This window comes from Anolis carolinensis, chromosome 1 (assembly GCF_035594765.1).
Source record: "Anolis carolinensis isolate JA03-04 chromosome 1, rAnoCar3.1.pri, whole genome shotgun sequence".
Taxonomy (NCBI): domain Eukaryota; kingdom Metazoa; phylum Chordata; class Lepidosauria; order Squamata; family Dactyloidae; genus Anolis; species Anolis carolinensis.
In genome coordinates, this window is record NC_085841.1 from 13,589,796 (window position 1) to 13,610,480 (window position 20,685).

Genomic DNA, 20,685 nt, shown 5'->3' on the forward strand with positions numbered 1-20,685 from the left:
TGTGTCTTTGTGTCAATAATAATAATAATAATAATAATAATAATAATAATAATAATAATAATAATAATAATGAGGATTGGAAGAGACCCCTTGGGCCCCTTAGTCCAGCCCCCTTCTGCCTTTGTGCACCAAAGGCTCTAGAAAAGCACCCCTTGATAATTAATTAATTAATTATTAAATAATAATTAAAATACTATTATAAACAAGCAAAGCTCTGGAAGGCGTGCACCGGGCAAGGGAGGTGGCGGGGGCTGGATAAATGGCTTTGATGGGCCGCACGTGGCCCCCAGGCCTTAGTTTGGGGACCCCTGTTCTATAGGACCAAGAATAACATCTTGGAAAAGTCCTTTGTTTTGGACTGCAATACCAATAAACCCCCAGCAAGCATAGTCATTGGCCATTTTGGCTAGGGATCCTGAGAGTTGTAGTTCAAAAGGACAAACATTTCCAATTTCTGGAATTTATAATTCTACTACCTAAAGCTGGAGGGGCTCCAATAAACAATCCATATGTTGTCAGACTATGGGCATGAATCATCACTGGGAAAGGGATGGCATATATATCAAGGAACTGGTATAAAGGGTTTAGTGGTTGAGATAAGTGACCATTCCAGGCTTCTGAAATCTATTCAGGTAGCATGCAAATTTGTTAACAGTTATTTCCTGACCATCAATGGTTCTTTATTGTGTTTTTTTTAACAGAGCTATTTTAGAAAACAGTTCTGGGAACTGCCATCATGCTCTGAAGCATGTGCTAATTTCCTCCGTCTCCTAACTGTGTTCTTCAGTTCGCAAAAGCTCAGTGTAAAAGGGTTTGCAATGCAATCCTATACAAGTCTATTCAGAAGTGATTGAGCATAAGATTGTAGCTTTAGTTACCCAAACAATTCTATTTACAAAAAAAGTCTTCACCTGAGAAACCAGACGCTGGTTTTCGCTCAGCCACGTCTCCCTCATAGCTGCCTTGCGGTCAAACCTGCGGGCAAGTTGTTCCAGTTTCTCCTGTCGGATGAGCTCATTTCGCAGGGCCAGTTCTCTTTCATGTTCAGCTTTTTCCAGTCTTTCCCAGGCCTGAGGAATGGGAGGGGGGATTAATTTTTAAGACATTATTTACATAAATAAAAGAAAAACCGTGAGAGATCTCCGAAGTATGCTTTAGCACTAAATCAATGTTGCACAACATTAAATAATAAAGAAATAGGGTTGTTGTATGTCTTTTGGGCTGTGTGGCCATGTTCCAGATGTATTCTCTCCTGACGTTTTGCCCACATCTATGGCAGGCATCCTCAGAGGTTGTGAGGCATGGATGCCTCTGAGGATGCCTGCCATAGATGTGGGCGAAACGTCAGGAGAGAATACTTCTGGAACATGGCCACACAGCCCGAAAGACATACAACAACCCTGTGAACCCGGCCATGAAAGCCTTCAACAACACAATAAAGAAATATCTGGATTGCATTGTCTTAATTATGGGAAGAAAGGAAGAAAATAGTGCCTGGGCTTGAGATTCGGGATTGGTCAAAGCACTGTAATTGTTTCAGTTTTGCTTTTGGCACTTTACAATGCTGTAAAACAGACATAAAACCTGATTGTTATCTGAGCCGCACTCTTTTTTGCAGCTTGTTTTAAGGACTTTACTCTTCTGTAAGGACTTTACTCTTTACTTTAAGGACTTTACTCTTCTGTAAGAGCTCAACATAACAATGAATCTGACAACTCATTGATTGCTTTCAGTTTGAAGCAGGACAGGGTGTAGAATGTCATGAAAAATCTGAAAGTGTTGCTAAGGAGGCGGAAACAAATAAAATGGGTGTGGGGAGTTGTCGATTGATTTTTCTCCACTTTGCGTTGCAATGTATGTAAAATCTGTAACCAGGAAAGTTAATATGTCTCAAACATTGTAATAAAGCCAAAATCTCAAATATCTTAAGATTAGTCATGGGCAAACTTCAACCTTCCATGTGTTTTGGACTGCAACTCCCACCATTCTTAACAGCCTCAGGCCCTTTCCTTTTCCCCCTCAGCCGCTTAAGCGGCTGAGGGGGGAAAGGAAAGGGCCTGAGTCTGTTAGGAATGGTGGGAGTTGAAGTCCAAAACACATAGAAGGTTCAAGTTTCCCATGCCTGATCTTAAGTATTTCCCAAGTCCAAATCTTTTGATCAACTTCTCAAAGGTACTACTGAATTCCTTTATGACTTTTTTGTTGCTAAAACAGAAAAATACATACATCTCTCTGAACATTATTCAGGATTCTTGGTAGACATCCTGTTGATTGGAACCGAAGCATTTTTAGGGCCTTTCAGGCAAAAGCATGTGAAAAATGTCTAACATGAGCACATGGGCAAGAGGTAGCATTCATCACTGTAATCATGGAGAGAAGTAACAGGCCCTCTGGGAATTCCAGGCAGAAATGAAAGGCAAATGAGGAATGATTATCTTGTTTTAAAGCATTTTGTTATCCCCTAGGGATCTGGCCAAACGGGTTGCTGTTCATCTGGTTAGACCAGCATAGCAGCAGCCTGTCTTCTTTCCAAGGATCCTGGCTGTGTTCCAATCAGATTTTTCACAGTTTTCCCTCCCTCCTCCTGTACCAGTCTTTTCTCCCTTGTCCATCCCAGAAACTAAGTACATACAGTAGAGTCTCACTTATCCAACATTCTGGATTATCCAACACATTTTTGTAGTCAATGTTTTCAATACATCATGATATTTTGGTGCTAAATTTGTAAATACAGTAATTACTATATAGCATTACTGTGCATTGAACTACTTTTTCTGTCAAATTTGTTGTATAACATGACGTTGTGGCGCTTAATTTGTAAAATCATAACCTAATTTGATGTTTAATAGGCTTTTCCTTAATCCCTCCTTAATATCCAACATACTCGCTTATCCAACTTTCTGCCGGCCCGTTTATGTTGGATAAGTGAGACTCTACTGCATTAGTAAGATGTTCTGGTCAAGTTCCACTAGATCTTCAGAAGATCACATTTGGTCTATTCATTTCCACAGGACTTGTCAGTTTGAACCTGCCAGAAAACAATGGCATGAACCATGCTGGTTAATCCCAACTAGAGTAAAACTACTGTACACCCCCCCTCTCCTCTCTCCTTGCATCCTGCCTCCCCCCTTTTTTATACTGATGTTAATTACCAAACTCAATAAAAATTATATTTTAGAGTAAAACTACTGCATTAATTTTTCAATGTGTAAACCCCATTTATTCAAAGGACCTATTCAGCTCTACCAATAAGATTCAGGACTATGTGTCTTCTGCTCAGCAGAAGGATACAAGGTGTAGCTCTGTTTTAAAGCACACTGGAATATAAGTACATTTCAGTTTGCTTCTGTAGAGCTAATTGTTTATTGTTGTGTACCTTCAAGTCATTTCCAACCTATGGTGACTGTAAGACAACTCTATAATGGGGTTTTCTGGGTCTGGGAGCATGTGACTTGCCCAAAGTTGGTTTCCAGGCTGAGCAGGGAAACAAATCCTGGTCTCCAGAATTATAGTCTGTACATGGACACGAATAGAGTGTAATTTAAGTGTTAGCTGTGAACCACAGAATCAAGGAATCTTAGTGTTTTAAGGGACTATGAGGGCAATCTAGTCAGGCATGGACAAACTTCAGGCCTCCAGGTGTTTTGGACTTCAACTCCCACAATTCCTAACAGCCGGTAGGCTGTTAGGAATTGTGGGAGTTGAAGTCCAAAACACCTGGAGGCCTGAAGTTTGTCCATGCCTGATCTAGTCCAACCTCCTGCCATGAACAAATACAAAATTCAGGCACTTTTTTGAAGCTAAAGATCTCTAAAAAAAACCAAGAATCCATGTAGCCTATTCCATGCTCAAAAAAACCTTTACAAGTTCTTCCTAATGTTCAGGTGGACTCAATTCTCTTATAATTTGAACCCACTGATTTGTGTCCTAGTTTCTGGAGTAGCAGGAAAACAGCTTGTTCCATCTTAGTGACATCCCTTCAAATATTTAAAAGCAGCTATCATATAACCACCCGGTTTAAATTAATGCACAAGGCCCATGTATTAGATTCATCATCATGGGGCAGAACCAAGATGGAAACTGAATTAGTAACCTAGAATCAGGGCAAGTAAGAAGTGAAAGAGTGGATTAGTGGGAGAAGGCATGATCTGACAAGAACCCATGGGTTCAGTCTACAGGTTTGCATTTGGCTCATGGGTCAAAGTTTCCCAGCTCTGCTCAGAGCTTGTAAGAATTACTTTCAAAAAAGAATGCTCTCAGAACCATTCCCCATCAACTCAATCATTGGTCACACTGTCTAGGGGACTCTCCAAATTATAGCTAAGATGTATTATTTCATGTCGTTTGCCTACCAATAGTACAATAGAAAGGGCAAGAATCATTCTGCAGCCTTAGCTAGGACAGCCAATTCTGAAAAATGCTGGGACATGCTGTACAGTCCATTATCCTCTGGAGAGTTGCAAGGTTTTCAACTGGCTACAGGCAAGTCTACTGTGGCCTAACTGCCTCAGAACTTCAGGTAAGCTTCTGGCTGTTGTGAGTGCCCTATACTGATGTCAACAGATGTGCCCACATAGCTAGGAAGAAGGTGGAGAGATCGCTCTGGTTGTGTTGGTGTCTCCACTGTTGTCAGAATGAAGTGCCTCGGATGGCGAGGAGCTTGCATGGTGTTCTGTGGTCAACTGGGAGGGGAAAGACAACACAGAACATGGGTGGATGGTCCAATGAATCCAATGTGGTCTTGGCCCATTTGGACCATGTAGATGTTAATGTGGCACTGCAGAAGGTCCAGCATGATGCAGATGGCTGACTCCAAGGCCAATCTGGAACATTTCTGCTCTGGATTGGCTATGGATTGGGTTGCTGACCTGAAGGCTATGCCGGTTCGAACCTGCGAGATAGGATGAGCTTCCGTCTGTCAGCTCTAGCTTGCAGAGATATGAGAGAAGCCTCCCAGTAACACATTCAAGCATCCACTGAGCAATGTCTCTGTAGACAGCCAATTCTCTCACACCAGAAGCAACTTGCAGTATGTTCTCAAGTCGCTTCTGACACAATAAGGAAATGGATTTACTGGCCAATGTACACTCACCCTATCATGGATTCGAACTGCTCCCTCCAAATTGCTTTTGCCTTGTGCATCGTCAGTTTCTAACTACCCTTCAACTCCTGGCTTTATATCCTCTCAAGATCCTGGCAGTGAACTATGCTATAGATCGCACACCTTATCCACTTATCACTTCCACTGCCCAATTGCTCTGTTCAGTTCCTATTGCTGATAGTGGTATAAGAAAACATTCAAAAAGGCATTGAATTCACCTTATTGATATCTGAGATGAGCTTCCCTTCCCTGGGCATGTACACCTTCTGATTGTTAGCCCTCATTTTGCTCTGGATAGTGAAAAGCAAGACTTCAAGGTTTCCTTTTTCTGTGAATCTACAGAGAAAAAGTAGGAAAAACAGAGGGGAATATAACCTTTTCATTGAAATGTTTTCATCCAGAAATCTGTATAAATTACATTAAAAAAAGCACCAACAACATCCCACCTCTGTTATTTCATATGTCACAGTCTGGACAGAGACAGACAACCAGGCATGTTGCATTTCTGCATATGAAATAATTGGAGTGATTTCTTTTTAACGTTTCTTCTTGAGCTGCCTGGTTTGTCTTATCTTGCTGAATATTGAATTCAGAATATGACTGGGGAAGCTTTTGTCTTTATCTATACATGTTGATATACTACAACTCCCATTATGTCAACCACTGTCTATGCTGGCCAGTGGTTTTTGCAGTCCCAAACATATACTACTACTGCTACTACTTTATTTGTAATCAGTTTCATCCAAGAAACTTTGGCGTTGAGAGGCCACCACCTTCTCCAGAACCTTGCCCAGGAAGGGGAGATTTGATACTGGCCGATGATGATTACTCAGTTGAGTGGAATCCAGTGTTGGTTTCTTTAATAAAGGTCTTACTACTGCCTCCTTGAAACTGGTTGGCATTATACCTTGGGTCAAGGAGGCATATCCTGGTATTAGCCAGGATGGGCAAGGGTCCAGAGAACAAGTGGTTGCTCCCATTCCTCCCAAGATCTTGTCCATGTCCTCGGGCTGAATAAGTTGAAAAGAATCCATAGAAGCATGACAAACAGATGCCTCAGTTATATCCACAGATACTTCATTAAAACTGGTGTCAGTGTCAAAACGGAATATAGAAAGCCATAGATTCCATGATCGACACCAATGAAGCTAAAAAGAGTGGCTAGCTTTCCAGATGCACAGGATTTTTGAGTTGAAAATAATTATAGTTCTATCCAACTCAAAATCTTGCAGATTTCCCCAACACATAAAATGTAACAGCAATTATCTCTACTTAGCCACTATTGAGCGTTATAATAGGTTATTGCTCAATAGAAGATTTATGTGAATATTTTCTCGGGTGTGGCACAAGGAAATACTTCAACGGGCTGCAATAGACTGCTAATGCCCAGAACCGAAAGTCCTTTCCCCATTTGGCTGTTGTGTACACATTTATGGCATGATCATATTACCATATACATAACTGTCATCATCCTTACACCACGTTATGATGTTTGTGGTTCAAACCTTGTTGACCTGCTTGTGGTGAATGAAGTTTAAGACTGACCACAAAATTAAGCAAGACACAGATGTAACCCAGACAAGTGTCATGAAACCGCTCAACAAACGCCAGATGCTATCTAAACACAAGCAGAAAGGACAACCTAACAGCCCCTAATTGTCCATAATTACAAGACATATAAACGGCCTAGAGAATTCCCATCTCATTTAGTGAATTGGAAATAATTGTCTCCAAAGGGAATCCTACTTGGGTGGCTTCTCCACTGTGCGATAGGTGTTGAATGCTTGTAGCTGCTGCTGCACTCCAATCAGCGAGTTGGCAAATTTGCGGTTGTTCAAGATGATGATGGTTTGCTCAATCCACTCGAGGAGATCAGAAGCCAGGGACTCGTACTTTTCAATCATCTTCTCTGTTTCAATGGCATTGTCAAGCACCTAGGAAATGGGAGTTCAAAACAAGCTGAGTTGCCGAGTTGGAAATACCGTATATGTCCTACACCTGTAGAAGGGAGATAAGTGCTGCAAAAGAAGCTTATGGAGGACACCTGTTGAGTTTGGAGAACATCTCTAAAGCAATAAAACAGGAAGAGGGGAACAAACCAGTTGACTTGGAAGGAGTCATTTCAGGATCCAAGGTGTTTTATAGTACATATGATGAATGGCAACTCAAGGCTTAAGGAAAAGGCTCTCTTGCAGAGCTTTAAGGTCACACCTTAAGCCAGATATGGGCCAACTTGGTCCTTCCATGTATTTTAGACTTCAACTCCCATCATTCCTAACAGCCTCAGGCCCCTTCCTTTCCCCCCTCAGCCGCTTAAGCGGCTGAGGGGGAAAAGGAAAGGGCTCGAGGCTGTTAGGAATGGTGGGAGTTGAAGTCCAAAACACCCGGAGGAATCAAGTTGTCCCATGCCTGATCTACACTGTAAAATTAATGCAGTTAGGTATCATCTTAACTTAGCTTACAAACCTTTCCGATACGTTTTCCTTCAACAGCTAGTGCTTTCATCTTAGAAAAGTAGTGGTAATATGTCACCACGTAGGTGATGATGGACTTTTCATCAGGATGGTCAACACTGATATCTGAAAACAAACAAACAAAGAGTTTTAGTGTGGGCTTGGGTGGCCTGTGGCTTTAAAACAGTCCAAGCTCCAAATGTACTTATTCAAGGATCGGTGGTAAACTAAATGGGACTAGCTGCATTAATTAGCTCCTTCCTCTCAGAAGCTAGTGATCTTATTGTCTGACTATAACTACAAGCAATTGATCATGCTAGGTTTAGGATTGTGGGACTTTTCCTAACTCTGGTCTCTCCATTTAGCACCTCACAATACTCAATTCATAATGCAGTTTTACCAAGTTCTGATTTGTTGTTGCTTTATCCTGGCCTTTACTCCAAGGAGTTCTCCAAGCTTCACTTCATCTTCACAACACCCTTCTAAGGTAGGTTAATTTTAGAAAGAATAACTGATGCCTTTGTGACTTTAGTAGGAATTTGAACTAGAAGCTCCCTTGTCCCACTCCAACACACTAAGGACTACGCTGCACCATTTCTCAAATGAGCTTTCCCATTGATTCCACCTGATCAGAAGCAATAAAATACAAATTGGTGTGATAGCAATGATACCAAATGTATTTTAACAAATACTATATAGTGCAGTGGCTCTCAACCTGTGGATCCCCAGATGTTTTGGCCTTCAACCCCCAGAAATCCTAGCAGCTGATAAACTGGCTGGGATTTCTGGGAGTTGTAGGCCAAAACACCTAGGGACCCACAGGTTAAGAACCTGATATAGTGGGAGGTGAGAAGGTAGGATATTATTCTAAGCGTATCAACAGAATCTTCAGGGGATAAGTCTACATTGTAGAATTAATGCAGTCTGATGCCACTTTAACTACCAGGGCTCATTTCTAGGGAATTATGGGAATTGCAGTATTCCTTGGCAGGTAAGATCTTGCGAAACCACAACTCCCAAGATTTCATAACACTGAGCCATTAAAATGAAAATGAAGATTTATTCCCTAAGTAGAAATATACGTGGCCTGAAATCTACTTCACAGTAGATGGTCTGTAAAATCACTTCTTAATTTTTGTGTATGGGTTCATCTACATCAGGCATGGGCAAACTTTGGCCCTCCAGGTGTTTTGGACTTCAACTCTCACAATTCCTACTGGCTGTTAGGAATTGTGGGAGTTGAAGTCCAAAACACCAGGAGGGCCAAAGTTTGCCCATGCCTGATCTACATCTTAATGCAGTTCGTCACCACTTTAGCTGCCATGGCTATAGCATCTTAGGATTTGAAATTTGGTGTGCTCTTTGGAAAAGAAAACTAAAGACCTTGTAAAACTACAGCTCCCAGGATTCCATAGCATTGAATTACAGAAGTTAAAAGTGGTGTCAAACTGCATTAATCCCACAGTATAGATGCACCTTGAAGTATAGAGATTGAAGCTTTGTAAGAAGGGAAGAGACATTTATTTCAGAGTTTCTTACCTTCTGGGTCCAGGAGTTTAGTAAGGCCAAGGTGCTGCTCTGCTAGGTTAAAAGCATTCTGTAGATTGTAGTGTGCATTTGATTTCTTCAGCTTATCAAAATCAATTAGATCAGGCCTAAGGAAGGAATTTGGTAACAACAAAATATCAGCAAAAGTTTCTTCATTACAAAAATCCCTTTCTCTTACCATGTGAATGAACTGAAAAAGAGTCAGAAACAGAAGGCGAAAGCAGAGTCAGGAAGGAGTGAGCGTACCTTGGACGAAGCCACACAAAGTATGCCATTTTCAATTATTCAGGACAAGCACATTTGTGGTTATCATCTTTGAGGTATTTTAAGATTCATCATGAGCATTAGGGGATGAGATACAATTTCGGGTTTGGGGAATGGAATATGACAATGCAAAAGAGAATAGCAAGCTAGAAAGGGAGAAGCTTGCATGCAAAGGAAAGATATCAAAACCAGAGAGAATATATTTCTCTCAGGAGCACTAGTGGGGGAATGGAGGAGACAACAGTGAAGTCAGAAGATGTTTCTTATGATTGTATTATTCCCATGACAGTTAGAACTTAAAAGTTTATATATGACCAACTGGTTGGCTGCAGTTACCTAGTTTTATGTGAGTATTACTATTTCTATCCTTGTTAAATTAAATATTACTATTAGGTAGTATTACTACTATTACTATATGAAGGTCAAGAGTCAAAAAACAATAGAAAAGTTCTGCACAAGGTAAGGAGTTTCTTCATAATTTTCCAGAGAATTGTTGTCATGGCTGAAAAGACAAGCTATTCTATAAACGAAACAGCATTTGCTGTTATTTAGCAAAGGAAAATATTATGGGGGAATGAAGTTCCAATATGGTGCAAAGTCCTCTTTAAGGAAGGTCAGGTTAATTTCATAATTGAGTTATTACAATTTTAAAATGATTAACACAATCCCCATTACATGGTGCTGTATAAAGTAATGTGAACAAGACACAGCTGCTACATGGGTAAACAGGACAACAAGGCGAGAAGGAGGCAAAAGGTGATGCATTTGAGCAAAAGTTGTAATACTCAGAATGCAACCCCATGTCCAGTTTACATGGGAGTACAACCCAACAAAGAAATGATTTACTTCCAAGTGCTAGGCTATAAATAGAGTAGGCCCTCCATTTTTACAGGGAACCCCTTCAAAAATGGAAAAAGTAGAAATTTTTAAAAATGCATGCTTTTTAAACTAAGCAAACACTTATCTAGAAATCTCTAGTTACTCCAGGGTGGCTCTATAGTCAACATTTGCCAGAATGTGGAAGTTGAACATCTGGTGGAAGTTGAACATTGAGTTGCCTTAGAGGATGTAGAGATTCCTAGAAATAACGTATCAAAACCACAAAATGTGGAGGTTGACTGTTTTGGGGAAGAGGCACATAGGATTAAAGCAAAGTCATCGAAAGAAGAGTGAAATTGTGGGGTTTGAAGAGGTAGACACAAGGGATACAACATAGGTATCATGGAAAAGGAGACTGAAAACTTATTATGACCAATTTGTAATTCTGCATCCTTGGTGCAGCAGCTGTTTTGAAAAAAAAAAACAACTCATCAACCTTCGAACAAAAGCCCACCTGTGTTTGTGGATTAGTGCGTTGAAAGCCATGCCGTCCCTCCAGCTGGTGGTGAAGTTGTGAATGTTGACGTTGGGATAGCTGACACAACAACAATAAAAAAGGGGGTGGGAGGGAGAAAGAAAACTCAAGTCAATATAGGATTAATGCTCTGAGACATTAAAAATAAGCCGCATGAACCAGCTGCTCAGCTGTGGATGCACTCAAGCAGCCTTTGAATTACTTGTTTCAAGACAGGCAATGGCTTGTCATATTAACGTCTGATAACTCTGCTTAGAGAAGTCTACCTTGATCTGTCATGTTCTATATCAGTGGTTCCCAAGCTTTGGTCCTCCAGGTGTTTTTGGGCTTCAACTCTCAGAAACCTCACTCAGCTGACCAGCTATTAGGAATTATGGGAGCTGAAGTCCAAAACACCTGGAGGACCAAAGCGTGGGAACCACTGTTCTAGATGGAAGAACTAGGGGTCCTCTCCTTTTGATCTTCCAGAGGAAACTAACTTACATGTTCAAAAACAGCTGAAATTTAAAACATCTGGAGATCTAACAGCCAACAGCCATTGCCTCAAACTATAATTCGCATAAACTCACAGCACACACCTGTCGGATTCCGGACGATTATAGCCCTGGATATCTGGAGGCACTGATGGTTGATGTCTCCGTTATCATCGTGGTAAATCTGCTTTTCATCTCAGTCTGGACCGGTGGTTCTCAACCCAGGGTCCCCAGATGTTTTTCACCTATAACTCCCAGAAATCCCAGCCAGTTTACCACCTGTTAGGATTTCTGGGAGTTGAAGGCCAAAAACATCTGGGGACCCCAGGTTGAGAACCACTGGTCTACACCTTAAAAGAGTTATCATTTTGGACAGCTTCTTTACATTGTAGACTAAAAGCTGAGACAGATGCATGGGTCTATTGGCATCACAGCAACTGGGGTGCTGTGTGATTTCTGGGCTGTAGGTCAGTGTTCTAGCAGCATTTTCTCCTGGCATTTCACCTGCATCTATGGTTGTCATCTTCAGATGATCCTCTGAAGATGCCAGCCACAGATGCAGATGAAACGCCAGAAGAAAATGTCATTAGGACATGACCCTACAGCTCGGAAACTACGCAACGCCCCAGTGATTCTGGCCATGAAAGCCTTTGACATCACAGCAACTGCTGTCTGGAGGGTTTCAGGTTGCAGAATGCTGCCTAAAGAAAAAGTAACAAAAATGCAGAAGATTCACTTATGGAATTGGAAATGAAATGGTCATTAGCATAGAAATCCTCCAAATCCCCAATGGTGCCCCAATGGATATTAAAAAAGGGATATGCAAAGGGTCACTATAGGAAGCCAAGGGGCTGGGAATGAGCCAGGCAAGAAAGGGGAACCCAGCAGGGCAGCTGAGGATGCAAGCGGATGGTGGGACCAGGACTCAAAAGTCTGGGGCGGGATGCCCCCCTTGCGTAGCCCAGCCAAATAATCAAACCCAGAAACAAGGAGAATAGGAAAAAGGTTGTAGGGAAGGGATGGGCACTTCCCATTTATTATTTTTCTGTTATTATTGGTATTGTTACATTTATTATTTTACTCTAATTATTATTACATTTCTTATTTTACTCTATTATTGTTGTTACTTACACATTTATTTTACTCTATTTTTATTAATACATTTATTACTTTATTTATTACATTTATTATTTTACTGCAATTATTATTATTATTATTATTATTATTACATTATTATGGGGCCGGGTTGTGGCGCAGGCTGGTGAGCAGCCTGCTGCAATAAATCACTCTGACCGTGAGGTCATGAGTTTGAGGCTAGCCTGTGGCGGGGTGAGCACCCATCAATTAAAAATAAAAAATAGCCCCTGCTCGTTGCTGACCTAGCAATCTGAAAGATAGTTGTGTCTATCAAGTAGGAAATAAGGTACCACTTATAAAGTGGGGAGGCAAATTTAACTAATTTACGACGTTGGAATGAGGAAGTGTCGTCACAGTGGATGATGAAGCAGCTGCTCCCCCCTGTGGCCAGAATCGAACATCCCCTCAGGAGAAGGTTAAATTGCCTCTGCATCTGTCTCTGTCTTGACTCTATGTATATGGGCATTGAATGTTTGCCCTATGTGTATATAATGTGATCCTCCCCGAGTCCCCTTCGGGGTGAGAAGGGTGGAATATAAATACTGTAAATAAATAAATTTATTATTTCACTCTGTTATTATTAAAAGGATACATAAGCACATTTACACTGAAGAAGATGAAAATAATGATTTAATCGGGGTTAAACAGTCATATCTTAAATTACAGTTTGATGTAAAGATTCAAAAACATTTAAACTACTGATGCCTCAATTAATGTAATTTTATTAGTATTTCGGCTTATACTGGAGTCAATGTTTTCCCAGTTTTTTTGTGGTAAAATTAGGTGCCTTGGCTTATATTCGGGTCGGCTTATACTCGAGTATATACGGGTATATCATTTCTCCAAACGGGAAGTGGACTTACAGTAGCTTACTTTTAAGTTTTTTAAAAATGTGGACATTCCTAATGGCACAAAATTTGGATAGCCCCTGTGGCAGGAAAGACCCACTGTTGCTGCACATAATAGAGAATCAACCACATAAAAAGATTGTGGCACCCCCACGAAAGGACTCGTTTCCCTTCCCAAAATGCAAAACTGGAAGAAAATTCAGAAAAATGATGTACATGTTCCATTTCAGAGAGGACAGCTATTTTAAAGACTGCTTATGTAAAGTGCGTGGGCCGGCCCTGCAATGACTTAATTGTTGAAAAGGGACCGTTGTCAAAGCAACAGCATTGACCTGAGCCACCATATATCTACAAATCACTATTGTGAGTGGAACACCTTCCAGTTATAAGAAATTCCATTAGTCTGCTTTAGCATTAAAAACACACACACAAAATAGCACCTTTGTAACTAATCAGGGAGAAGAATATTCTAGCATAAGATTTTGTTTACCAGAAGGATCTAAACCAGGCATGGGAAAATTTGGGTCCTCCAGATGTTTTGGACTCCAACTCCCACCATTCCTAACAACCTCAGGCCCTTTCCTTTTGCCCCTCAGCCGCTTAAGCGGCTGAGGGGCAAAAGGAAGGGGCCTGAGGCTGTTAGGAATGGTGGGAGTTGGAGTCCAAAACACCTGGAGAACCCAAGTTGGTCCATGTCTGGTCTAAACAAATATAGAGTCCACAAAAGTTAGTCCAGCTATAGCAATACATTGGAACATTATGGACTGCTGCAGTCTTCATTTGAAGTGGAGAAATGTGAACAGCATGCTACACCGAGAGTTGGAAGATCACCATTTCCCAACGTGGTGTTCTCCAAAGTTACTGGACTAAACCACACATAATCTCCCATGTTGGGTGGAAATGATGAGAGTTGTAATGTAACCCAAACTGGAACCATACGGGTTTTGGAAGGGCTGGCCTCCATTACTACGTGATTCAAACTCACCCAGCTGTCTTCATCTGGCACCACAGCAGTAGCGCATCCTTAGCAGATTTCTTCTCCTTGTTGTCTTCGGTTTCCACACTGATATCCTGAATCTGTGACATTACACACAAGAAGTGAGTAGCAATTCATTTGTCAAACCTATATATTTGTCAGCTTATTTATTTCATACAGGTCTTTCCTGCTTCTGAGTGTACAATGTTATTGGAAAAACAATAATGGAGCAATGTGTAGAAGGCTTTCATGGCCGGAATCACAGGGTTGTTGTGAGTTTTCCACACTGTATGGCCATGTTCCAGAAACATTCTGGGACAAAAATCCACCCAGACGAAAAGTGTTCTTACCATACATCAAGGGAATCACTGACCGCATAGGAAAGCTAATGAAGAAACACAACCTACAAATTATCTATAGACTCACTAAGAACCTCCAATAAATGCTATTTTCAGCGAAGCACAAGAGGGATCCTCTCACCTCTGCAGGAGTCTACCGTATACTATGTAGCCGTGGACAAGTCTACATAGGGACCCCAAACGCAGCCGCATTGCCCAAACACGAATCAAGGAATATGAAAGGCACTGCAGACTAACTCAACCAGAGAAATCAGCCGTAGCAGAGCCCTTGGTGAACCAACCTGGACACCGTATATTATTTGAGAACACAGAAATGCTGGACCACTCCCAACAACTATCATGTCAGACTACACAGAGAAACTACTGAAATCCACAAGCATGTGGACAATTCCAACAGAAAGGAGGTAACCATGAAAATAAACAAAATCTGGCTACCAGTATTGAAAATCTCTAAAATCAGTACATAAATAAAGAACAACACTCTCAAAACAGAGGAATTCCAGACATGAATCAATCAGGGGCAGCTAACACCTCCAAACAAAGGATTCCCCCAGGCAGGAAGAAACCAGACCATGAAGCTGGCAAGGCCATTAATGCTAATCAAGGTGATTAATTACAAAATTGACACTGGCCTCCAATTGACAAGAGTTTTCTCCCACCCTGGACCTTTCACAGATATATAAACCTTCCTTGCCTAATTTTTCCAATATACCTCACAACCTCTGAGGATGCCTGCCATAGATGTGGGCAAAACGTTAGGAGAGAATGCTTCTGGAACATGGCCATACAGCCTGGAAAGCTCACAACAACCCAATAATGAAGCAAGTCACCCAAAAGGGAAGAAAATGTTTCATGTGAATGAGCATAAAATTCTAATAACTGTTATTTTGATGGACTCCACCTTAAGGTGCATTTCTATTCTGTCACTTCTAGTAAAACCCAAGAACATTGGGAATTTCCATTTCTGTTTAAGCATGCCACCTTAACTCCAAACTGTGTTTAACGTTAAACATGGTTGGTTGAAAGAAACCAGTTTTGCAAACCTATGGTTCAGTTAGCTTGCTTCAAACAAGCTGTAGTTAGATTGACAAGTCATGCACTAGAAATAGAAAATGTTCGGAATTCCTCATATCTGTGTGAAAGGATAAATATGTGTATGCGGTAGTCTATACATGTGAGCTCAGGAAGAAATAATGTCCATCCCTGCCACAATGAGCAGTTAGCATAAGATTCAAATGCAGCCAGTCAGTGCTTCATAAAGACTGGCAGTGGTCCAAGCAAGATTAAGCAACTTAATTCATCTAATTGTAATGTAAGTTCAATGTGACTTTAAAGTCTTGCATGTCGTTTGGGTTGTGTCTGCAAACTCCACTAGATTTAAGGCCTCCGTTTCAGGCCTGAATGGGTTCAACATTTTGAAATTTAGCACAAATAATATAAAGTTCCCGATCCCAATACATGCAAGGAAGTTAAGGAAAACTCTCTAAAGAAGAATGGGAAATATATTTCAGACCTGGTGCATGAATATGAGCAAATAGCAAAATTAACTGGAAATCAGCTGGGATGAGCAATAATTTGCTACTTACCTGGAACCTCAAAATAATAGTCCAAATAAGGCCAAGAGTTAATCTGTGGTTCCCATCCACGATATCATGAGATCCCATGTTTTCAAGATGCACTCGTTGCTCTTTCAGAAACTGGAGGGCTTTGTCAACGTTTTCCAAGCAGTGGATGCGCATTCTTCCCTTTGTTGGCTTGGGCTACATAGAACATTGGTAGAAAAGAAGAAGAAGACATCACTGAAAATGTCACCACAAAAGGTTCTTTATTCCAAATTAACTGGCTCATTTTTGGTCTTCAGGCTTCATGCTCCATTCAATGGCCATGGGTGTGTCTACATTGTAAAATTAACCACTTTACACCACTTTAACTGCCATGGTTCAATGATATGGAACCTTGGGAGTTGTAGTTTGGTGAGGGCACCAGCACTATCTGGCACAAAAAGCAAAATACCTTGGAAAACCACAACTCTCAGAATCCATAACATGAAGCTATGGTAGATAAAGGGGAGTCAAACTGAATTAATTTGACAGTATAGATGTACTTAAGGCAAGTTGTGATACACTGCCATGAGTCTTCAAGTAACCTGTTGACCTATGCCAACCCCCAAAATTTCATCGTTTTCAAGGAGTACTCAGACCTTGTTTGCTTTTGCCTTCCTCTGAAATTTAGTCTGCAGTACATGGTATGCCTTGATGGTCTTCTGTCCAAGTATTAACCAGGATTGACCCTGCTTAGCTTCCCAGAGCAGACCTCTTATATGTGCAAGTTTCCCCATTCACATCAGTTGGTACACAGGAAAGAGTGCCTCTCTGGCACTCCCTTCCACCGAAGTGTGTTTGAAGGTCAGTATATTTACAAGTTTATCAGAGCTCTTGTTCCCATCAGACTTCTTAGATGGGGCAATGACTTCAAGCTCCAGACAACGTATTTCATGTCATATTGATTAGGTGAGGCTGTGAAGCAAAATGAGGCCAGCTTTACAAGGGCACAGATCTTTCAGCATAGTAATAAATAAAACCCTACATCTTTCAAGCTCTTACTCCATCACTCATCATTGTTTGCCACAGCAATCTCTGCAGTAATTCCTTTAAAATATTGTCTTAGTGGTGTTTTTTTCCTGTGTTGAAATATTTTTTGCTGCTTAATTTATTTCTGTCAGTCTCCATTAAAGGCAATAGGGCAGGGCTAACCAAGCTGAGAAGGCATCTGGACTCAGATCTTGCTGGAATAGTCCTGGGCAGAATCTGGGACCGAGTATAATCAAAGGATGAATCTAAAAGGTAAAGGTTTCCCCTTGACATTAGGTCTAGTTGTGTCCGACTCTGGGGATTGGTGCTCATCTCCATTTCTAAGCCAAAGAGCCGGTGTTGTCTGTAGACCCCTCCAAGGTTATGTGGCCAGCATGACTGCATGGAGCGCTGTAACCTTCCTGCCGAGGTGGTTACCTATTGATCTACTCACATTTCCATGTTTTCAAAGTGCTAGATTTGGAAGAAGCTGGGGCTAACAGTGGGAACTCACCCCACTCCACGGATTTGAATCGGTGACCTTTCGGTCAGCAAGTTCAACAGCTCAGCAGTTTAACCCGCCACACCACCGGTGGATCCTAAGGATGCATCTACACTGTAGAATTAATGCAGTTCAGTGCCACTTTAACTGCCATGGCTCAATACTATAGAATCCTGCAATCCGTACTTTGGTGAGGCACCAGGACTTTCTGGCAGAGAAGGCTAAAGACCTGGTAAAATGACAATTCCCATGATTCCATAGTATGGAGAACACAGCATTTAAAGTAGAGTCAAAATGAATGAATTCTACAGTGTAGATGCATTCAGAGTCTCCACAAAGCTATGGGTCAGCCAGAATACGCTAAATAATTCCCACCTCCTCCTCGTTGTATTCACTTCGTTCTCCAAACCTGGATTATACACTGTTATACTTCTTTCTCATAACAACACACAAAATCATAACTTGCAGTTGCAATAGATACGTAAATTGAACCCCAAACAAAACATTTGTGGGGATTGTTTTCAATTTATGGTGACCCTAAGGCAAATTCAATTTTTTCAGAGGGTTGCTATTGCTTTCCACTGAGGCTGAGAGAGTGCAACTTGCACAAAGAGATCCAGTGGATTTATTTTCTATGGCTGAGCAGGGATTCAAACCCTGGCCTCCAGAGTTGAAATCCAACACTCAAAACCACTATACTCTGCTAGCTCTTGATTAAACTCCCATTAATTTCAGTAAGACTCCATTAGTTTTATTGGATATTAAATACCAGATCTAGAAACTTTTCTGTTTCTTCATGTTAAAATTAAATCAGAAAGGAACTCATGAGAAAACACTTGTTACAACTTAGAAACAAGGTTTGATGTTGCTTTACTCTGACGCTGAGAGAGTATGATTATTAGTTCAATTTGGCTGGTTGTGGAAACAAGGATTGGTGATAAAGCTTCAGCTGAGATACCTTTTCCCCATGATAACTCTTTCAGGAGTGAATTTCTTTTCCGAGGGGTAAATTTCTCTCACTTTCTGTTCCTTGTAAGTCGGATGTTTGTAACTCTGGGACTACCTATATTGCAATCGTTCACATCAGGTAACAAGCTAGATATTTGATGGAAACTTGAACTGTCAGCACTGCTGACTCTAGCATCTGCCCTCCCAAAAAAGTAACTTTTCCAAGCACAGTGTCTATCCTATCCTTACACTTGAAATATTTTGCTATCTACTCTCCATATGCACAAGCCTGGCTAAAGGTTTTCCTCTTTGGCGTGCCCAATGTTGGATTTCAGAGTATGGTGTCTACATGGTGCTTGTTCACCGAAACACTCCGTTCTTGTCTTTTTGCGCCTCGCATTCCTCGTGGTGGTGGGAAAGTGCTAAACAAGCAAATAAAGCTTTGCATGCAGGCAGTAATGAGAACTGGGAAGTGTCCAGGGAACACAGCCTGCCAAACATGTAAACCCTTTTTAAAAGGGCCGGTCGGAACTGATTGAGGAGACCTCAGGAGGAGAGAACTTTAGAATTGCTTAGCGGAAAAAAAAAAAGATGAGAAGGAAAAGAAATTTGTTCCAGACTGCTTTGATAAAAGAACAAGAGAGGAGGAAGTAATCCAGTAATGTTAGAAGGAAACATTGCAGCCATAATGTAAATTGTACAAAGCTACATAAGGATCATTTGTCAAGTCGCTGTGTGAAGAAGGCTTTGTGTAGCTCATAAAAAGAAGAGGAGGGGAGGAATTTGCCCAACTAAGATTGAGTGAAGAGCTTGCATGCTGTAGCAGTCTGTCTGTCAGATGAGGGGCACTGCTACACTGCAGAATTAGTGCAATCTGACTCCACCTTAACTGCTTTGCCTCAACGTTATGGACTCATGGGACATAGGTACTGGCATGGGCTGGTCCATGAGGTCATGAAGAGTCAGAAGCGACTGAATAAGTAACAACAAATACTGTTCCTTGATCCGGGCAGAGGTCGAAAGGGGGTGCTAGAGAGATAGTCCATTTGATGGGGTGAAGGGGTTTGAAGGAGTAAAACCTTTTCCCCTCTTTTCCTATTATTCCCCCCACTCATGTGAAGGGTTAGAAGGCATGATCATCAAGTTTGCAGACAACACCAAATTGGGAGGGATAGCCAATACTCCAGAAGACAGGAGCAGAATTCAGATGGGCCAAAACTAACAAAATGAAGTTCAACTGGGACAAATGCAAGATATTCCACTTAGACAGAAAAAATGGAATGCAAAGATACAGAATGGGGGACGATGCCTGGCTCAACAGCAGTACGTGTGAAAAAGATCTTGGAGTCCTCGTGGACAACAAGTTAAACATGAGCCAATAATGTGATGCCACAGCTAAAAAGGCCAATGGGATTTTGGCCTACATGAATAAGAGCAGGGGTTCCCAAACTAAGGCCCGGAGGCCGGATGCGGCCCATCGAAGCCATTTATCCAGCCCCCACGGCACAAGGGCAGAAGGGGTTTGGGCTAAATGACCCAAGAGGTCCCTTCTTCTCTTACAACCATTATTATTATTATTATTATTATTATTATTATTATTATTATTATTATTATTATTATTATTATTAACATTGAGGCTGGGTGGCCATCTGTCAGGGATGCTTTGCTTGTGCTTATGGTGCACAGAGGCAGAAGGGGGTTGGACTAAATGGCCCAAGAGATCTCTTCCAACCCTCTTTATTATTATTATTATTATTATTATTATTATTATTATTATTATTAACATTGATTCTGGGTGGCCATCTGTCAGGGGTGCTTTGCTTGTGCTTTCGGGGCACAAAGGCAAAGGGGGATTGGACTCAATGGCCCAAAGGGTCTTTTCCAACCCTCTTATTTATTATTGTTGTTGTTGTTGTTGTTGTTGTTGTTGTTGTTATTATTATTATTATTATTGCTCAGTAGCCAACTATAGTCTGGCCCTCCAATGGTCCGAAGGATCGTGAACTGGCCCCCTGTTTAAAAAGTTTGGGGACCCCTGAATAAGAGTATAGTGTCTAGATCCAGGGAAGTCATGCCACCTCTCTATTCTGCCTCGGACAGACCACACCTGGAATACTGTGTCCAGTTCTGGGCACTGCAATTGAAGGGAGAT

The 20,685-nt window shown here is 41.3% G+C and overlaps 1 protein-coding gene across 5 annotated transcripts in view; it reads right to left on the minus strand.

Annotated features, from left to right (window-relative positions):
- The window catches only part of sptbn1 (spectrin beta, non-erythrocytic 1), a 250,501-nt gene that overhangs the window by 56,209 nt on the left and 173,607 nt on the right, over positions 1-20,685 (minus strand). For all 5 annotated transcript variants that reach the window (XM_003216155.4, XM_008102749.3, XM_008102750.3 and 2 more), the window contains 8 exons: positions 16,100-16,273; positions 14,164-14,255; positions 10,700-10,780; positions 9,094-9,209; positions 7,568-7,680; positions 6,848-7,035; positions 5,320-5,437; positions 912-1,070 (listed from right to left, as the gene is read on the minus strand). In XM_003216155.4, coding sequence (XP_003216203.1) covers positions 912-1,070; positions 5,320-5,437; positions 6,848-7,035; positions 7,568-7,680; positions 9,094-9,209; positions 10,700-10,780; positions 14,164-14,255; positions 16,100-16,273 — 1,041 coding nt within the window. The remainder of the gene's footprint in view (positions 1-911; positions 1,071-5,319; positions 5,438-6,847; positions 7,036-7,567; positions 7,681-9,093; positions 9,210-10,699; positions 10,781-14,163; positions 14,256-16,099; positions 16,274-20,685) is intronic.